The sequence below is a fragment of the Austrofundulus limnaeus genome, unplaced genomic scaffold (genome assembly GCF_001266775.1).
Source record: "Austrofundulus limnaeus strain Quisiro unplaced genomic scaffold, Austrofundulus_limnaeus-1.0 Scaffold60, whole genome shotgun sequence".
In the NCBI taxonomy this organism is placed as follows: Eukaryota; Metazoa; Chordata; class Actinopteri; order Cyprinodontiformes; family Rivulidae; genus Austrofundulus; species Austrofundulus limnaeus.
In genome coordinates, this window is record NW_013952462.1 from 1,095,588 (window position 1) to 1,101,335 (window position 5,748).

General features: G+C 38.1%; 1 protein-coding gene across 4 annotated transcripts in view; it reads right to left on the bottom strand.

The window, feature by feature from the left end:
* Positions 1 to 5,748, bottom strand: part of LOC106518382 (UPF0258 protein KIAA1024) — an 18,627-nt gene that overhangs the window by 7,703 nt on the left and 5,176 nt on the right. For 2 of the 4 annotated variants that reach the window (XM_014009653.1, XM_014009651.1), the window contains exons 10-19: positions 5,365 to 5,513; positions 5,089 to 5,187; positions 4,614 to 4,826; positions 4,434 to 4,543; positions 4,088 to 4,289; positions 3,708 to 3,932; positions 1,307 to 1,442; positions 982 to 1,084; positions 767 to 893; positions 575 to 668 (exon numbers count right to left, since the gene is read on the bottom strand). In XM_014009653.1, the coding sequence (XP_013865107.1) occupies positions 575 to 668; positions 767 to 893; positions 982 to 1,084; positions 1,307 to 1,442; positions 3,708 to 3,932; positions 4,088 to 4,289; positions 4,434 to 4,543; positions 4,614 to 4,826; positions 5,089 to 5,187; positions 5,365 to 5,513 (1,458 nt within the window). Of the gene's footprint in view, positions 1 to 574; positions 669 to 766; positions 894 to 981; positions 1,085 to 1,306; positions 1,443 to 3,707; positions 3,933 to 4,087; positions 4,290 to 4,433; positions 4,544 to 4,613; positions 4,827 to 5,088; positions 5,188 to 5,364; positions 5,514 to 5,748 lie in introns of those variants that run through there. The other 2 variants (XM_014009652.1, XM_014009654.1) reach the window with 2 other exon arrangements.

The following is a 5,748-nucleotide window of genomic DNA, read 5'->3' on the forward strand; positions in this document are numbered from 1 at the left end:
TGTATATGTGTGTATATATAAATATATACATATCTGTTTGCAAAAATTCAGACAGATGTGTCAAAACTGCTAGATTTAAAAATCTACACAAATACATAGGTCTAATAAAAACCACAAAGAAGCAAAATATTCTGCATTGTAAAACTAATTGTCACGTAGCTTCAGCTTCCCTGAGCTGAATCTTAGTTCAAAAACAAAACTAAAAAACAAAAATACACCAAAAACAACTGCTGATGATAACAATAAAAAACATCACAGACGTGAAAATGAGTATTAGTGTGATTGCAGGCAGTCATGATTTGCAAGGGATTAAAAAAATATATATAAAAAGTACATTTTTCTAGTTTTGCTTAATAATAAACAGATAAATGCATATGCTGCACAGAAATCAGTGTTTTCTGAACACTCTGTATACTGTGGGTATAAATAATCTGAGGTTAGAGCAAAGTTTCGTCACTTTGAATTCATCCTTATAAAACTACAAGCTGATTATAACTAACAATATGTCACTATATTTCCACAAGATGAGTTAAATATGTTATATAATATTCTTTTCCAGGGGAAAACAGCTTACCAATATTGTCCTCTTCACCACTTGGTATATCTGGACTGTGGACAGAGACACGGGCCAACGATGCCAGCTCCCATACAAAGCTTTCTTCTGCCTCCTAATGGACACAACAACAAAGTGCTCACAGAAAAGTAGTGTTGCATCGTAAATAAATCCATTCCCCTATCAACAAGTGGAGAAGTGCAGCATACAAACCATCAATTCTGTTTTTATCCTCTCCACTGTCTGATCAAGAGCTACTTTCCTCCTCCTCAGCTCCTCGTTCATAAGCTCCTGACTCAAATCGATCTGATCCAGCACCTTGTTTTTATTTAGTTCAACCCTAAAAACGAACACAAACAAGAACAAACTATAAGCTATTCTTCTTTAATGAAGATACTCCACCTAAAATACATCAACTGGCATCAAACCTGTGCTGAAACTCAGCAGAAACAGGATTCCTGCCCCATTTCTCAAGCTCCCTCATCAAGGTTCTGCTCAGCTGACTAAAGCAGTCCTGCCTCTCATCGGTCTCTGGTGAAAGATTACAACAGCAATGTTACAATGCAAATATCCTCTATGACATGCAGTGTTCTTTTTATTGTCTCTGTTTACATATTAAAGCAACATAAGATGTATTTAACAAACCAGAGAGATGAATTAAATCAAGACGTACTATAAAACACTTCCACTACACACAGCCTTTGTTGAGACAGAAACCAGAGACTTCACTCAGGTTTTACACATACATCTTACCCTGGTTTACATCTGACAGGTCCTGCTCCAGTTTACTGGATATGTCCTGAAGGTGAGAATAGTAGCTTCGAACCAGAGCTGCTAGAGAATCTTTGGTCACGTAAACACTCTCCGCTGCAGCCTCTGTCAAATAGTGCTAACATTGTGGGGGAAACAGAAAAAAGTCTGCAACTTACTCAACATAACAAAAAATATATTAATTCTTTCAACAAAATAAAACTAAAAGACAGTTTGAACATTTTAAGTGAGGTTCACTGGAGAGGTTGTGAACAATTATTATTTTACTTTTTGTAGAAAAAAACTCAAATCTTCCAGTTTTTACACCAGTTCATGCTAACGCTACTTTTTAATCTACTACACTACAGCCTACCTTACATTACATGGTTATTTCCATAGAAATGTTATTATATTCATGCAGGAAATGCTACAGCTACCTGCTGCTGCTATTTGAAATTATTTAAATGATTAAAAATATAATTGAAATAACCATGTAATGCAAAACTTAAGATAATGTAGAAGTTCAAAAAAAACAACTTTTTCCAAGTTGGAGTCTCTGCAGTACATAGGGGGAGTGTCTTGTTGTGTGGGCGGAGCTTTTCCTAACCTTAAAATGGCAGAGTTCTTTGTGTGTGCGGAGTTTGACCTAGAAGTGATTGGCAGAGTTCTTGATGTGGGCGGTGTTTGTCCTAAATTTAGATTGGCGTAGTTTGGATAATAGGTTGAGGTTGGGTGTGGGCGGAGCTTGGTAAAAACCGTGATTGGTCGGATTGACCAATTTAAAGGTGAAAAAAATGGTAATAGTAAAATTATTGTAAATATGATTTATTTGCTGTCTATGTACAGTTTAAAAGAGAGCAATGTCTCAAAAATTATTGTGAACATGCAAACACAATTCCTGTATCGTTATGACCAATATTACAAAATATTTATATAAAACAATGTTTTTACAGGCTGGTTAGCCTCTTAAGCCCCAAGGAGTTTTCTTGAAGTTTTTGCTCAAAATGACGTGCCGAAATGTAAATGAGTGTATCTCAGTATTTACAAACTCTACTTAAATAATTTTGGTATCAAAATAAAAACACTTGGGAGATTTCATCAGAAGTGTAAGCATTAAAACAGCTGCTGTGGATTTAGAGATATTGGGGATGGAACATAATTTTAAAAAATCTTCTCACTCTCACCTGAAAATTTATTTCATTAGACAGTATATAACCCATTTAAAACTATAATGAAGTAGGCTAAAAACTCTTAAAAACCATAAATCAACTTGTGGACATTATCTGCACAAAGATTCATGCTGCTAAAATGAACTGGAGCAAAGTTACAGAGGTTTTTGTAAAGCAATAATTTTGCATTTTGTCATTCTGCACAGGACAGACCATGATGGTACCATTAATAAATGTTAAGAAATCTTAAGTTTTTACACCCAAAAGTTATTTATTTTTTCTTACCTACCTTAAAAGACTTATTATTGAATGTTTGTTCTTTTGAAAAAATATCCAAACATTTATTTGTCACCATATAAATTATATATACGGTATTATACGTATAAAATAATGAGAAATTATATTTGACTTTAGTTGGATCATATTCACTCTAAATCAAGTGAGAAAAAACTTTCAACCCACTTTACAACCTATTTAGGTATCTACTTTGACTTGCTTTAAAAATGTCAACATTTTTTCTCTTATAGATTAGTTGTAATGTATTTACGGATTTGCAACAATCCATTTTGTACATTTTTTTTTTTACTTTCTGATTCAACTGCTTGTCGTTTGAACTGTTTGTGAATGTAAAAATAGCCAGGATTCTTAGGTTTCTTTTGATACCAAATATGTCCAAGTTCAACTGACAGATCTGAAGTTAAAAGAAGTTAAAAGAAATAGAAAACGGAAAAAAACTGTGTTGCCCAAGGGGCATGGGGCTCAAGAGGTTAGGGCTGTTTTGACTGAGTCAAATTGTTACATGTCCCTCCACATGTAAGGCGTTCAAATTTTGTGCAGCTAGCACCTTCCTGTCTCAAGTTGTGACCAAAATTAACATTTATATTTAAAACTTATAGGTGCTTCCTGGTCTTTTCGACTAAGCTGCTCCCTGCTGCCCCCAGCTTTTTCAAACCCCACCCAAAATAGTCAATCTAACCAATCACATCTTTAACAAACAGCACCCACAAAACAAGAAACTCCTACTTGGTGACTGCAGGGAACCCCTTCTCGCTTTTCATGAACCACTATAAACTTATGGAGATTTTAGTTTTAGCCTCACCAGATTAGCCGTTAGCTCGTTAATCTGGTCAGGATTACACTAGATATCTACAACAGGTAAGATACTGACTTTTCATAACCTTTCCACAGAACTTCACTTTTAAATACCCAAACTATCTCTTTGAATAAGCCCCTACTAGCATGCCATCGTCTCTTTTAGGGGAGGTCTGTGGCTGTGTGGGCATGGCCTTCATCCTCTGTTGGACGGCGTGGCTGAGGGCGTTGCCCAGCACCAGCTGCGCATGGCTCCGAAGAAGCTCTGTAGCCGTTTCCAGCTCGGACAGGAACTCCTGTTGCAGGTTGTTCCCCAGCAGCTGGCTCTCTGGGCCCAGCTGCCTCTCTGCCAGGCTGGCGCTGCTGCTCTGTTTTAAAAAACAAAGTGTTGAGACGTGATACCCCTCAGAGGCTTACCTTACAAGAGGCGATGCTTAAAAACTGTCAGAAGCAATTGTGAATAATGGATTCTCACATATCAACACTCAAATGATCATATTTCAGTACAAATACTTTCCCTCACCTTGAGAGCTGAGTTGGCACCAACCTTGCTTTTAGGGGCGTCTTCCATTAGCAGAGCTCTGAAGTCAGTCTGGGAGAGCGTCTTCAGTTTGGACAGCCTCATCTCTTTCAGCATGTGCAGACAGAAGTGCCTGACCACAAACGACCTCTGCACCAGCACTAAAAGATGTTCATGTTTCCTTTCTAACAGCTTCCCCGTTGGACTGCGAGAGAAATTGCACTCCATTAATTTCTAATAAAATGACTTAGAAAGGCTGATGTGGAAACTGTAGAGGGGAACGCAGCCTTTGAGAAATCGGCTGTTATTCCAAAGTGGCTGAACTGTCGACAGGTCTTTTTAACGTCACCTGTTGAGTGTATAACTCTGTCTGGACACCATGGCTCGAAGGATCTTCATCTGTTGTTCAGCTAGATGTTTCAAACAGGCCTGCGTCAGCGCCATCTCTTCCCTCCACACCTACAGAAAGAGAAACTCCGTTTGAAACATTGAAATTAGACGTCTGCTGCCATCGTAGCTAACGACCGACCTGCCCGTCTTTATTTAACTCAGTCCTCATGTCCTCCAGCTGCTGTTTGGTGGTGCACTCTGCCTGCTGCAGCTGAGCAGCCAGCTCCTGCTCCACATCCAGCCACAGGTTCTCGCAGTGCTCGGCAGTGAGACCCGTCTGAGCGGGAACAGAGCTGACAAAGATTTCCTTGGCTGTCTCGCCGAGCCTCTTCGACCAACGGCTACGAAGTTTCTGAAGATGCAGAACATCACATTGTCAGTATGTGCACTACAGTAATGTAAGGGTAAGTGTTGCTAAAAGTATTTCTTAATTGTTGATTTAGTATTATTGTACTAATTGTTTTATTCTTACATGCAAATTTGAAAATGTTTAATGTTTGTAGTAATAACGTACATTTGATTATTCTGAAAACAGCTGAAATGAAGAAATAAATTAACCCAAAAGCMGTACAATATTGTGCAAAAAATAAAAAAATGTGTATTTTACTTCTCACCTTCCAAAGGTCACAGAGGGTCGCAGCTATTTTGTTGTCCTGCTGCAGCTCCAAGTCAAAAATCTGCTTCCTGTGTTTCATTAAGAGTTCCTGGTAAAACTTTGAGAAGAGTTAGCTTTGATTAATATAAACAGAAGATTTACATGAATTTTTTTTACTGACATAATTGTAACTAACTGATAAAAGGTGAGAACTGAGAACATTTTAGTATGAACAAATCAGGAAAGGTCTAATTTAAAAGTCATTGCAGATGAATAAATTTAACAGTGCTCTAACAGTGGTCAGCTCCCGCAGGTCACCGTGAGTCTCGCTCTGTTCCAGAGCTCGATTCTTCTCGCTCAACTGGCTCCTCTGAAGCTTCCTCTTCTTCGACTCCTTTTTGCTGCACTTCTCATTCACCAGCTCCTTCGTCTTCCTCACACACTCTGTAACACGAAGGTCGAACATGAAGACGGCCTTCACTTGATTAGTAGGGGAGTCCTGATACCAGTTTTTCCAAAACCGAGTATGAGTACAAGTACTTCAGTTTGGGTACTCCTCGACACTAAGTACTGATACAGAGTACTTACTGAGTTAAAACCTAAACATTACACAATAACTTTAAAAACACTATTTTTATTTTTAAAAAGGTGTCTCTCCTTCCTTTTAGGCCTACGGCCC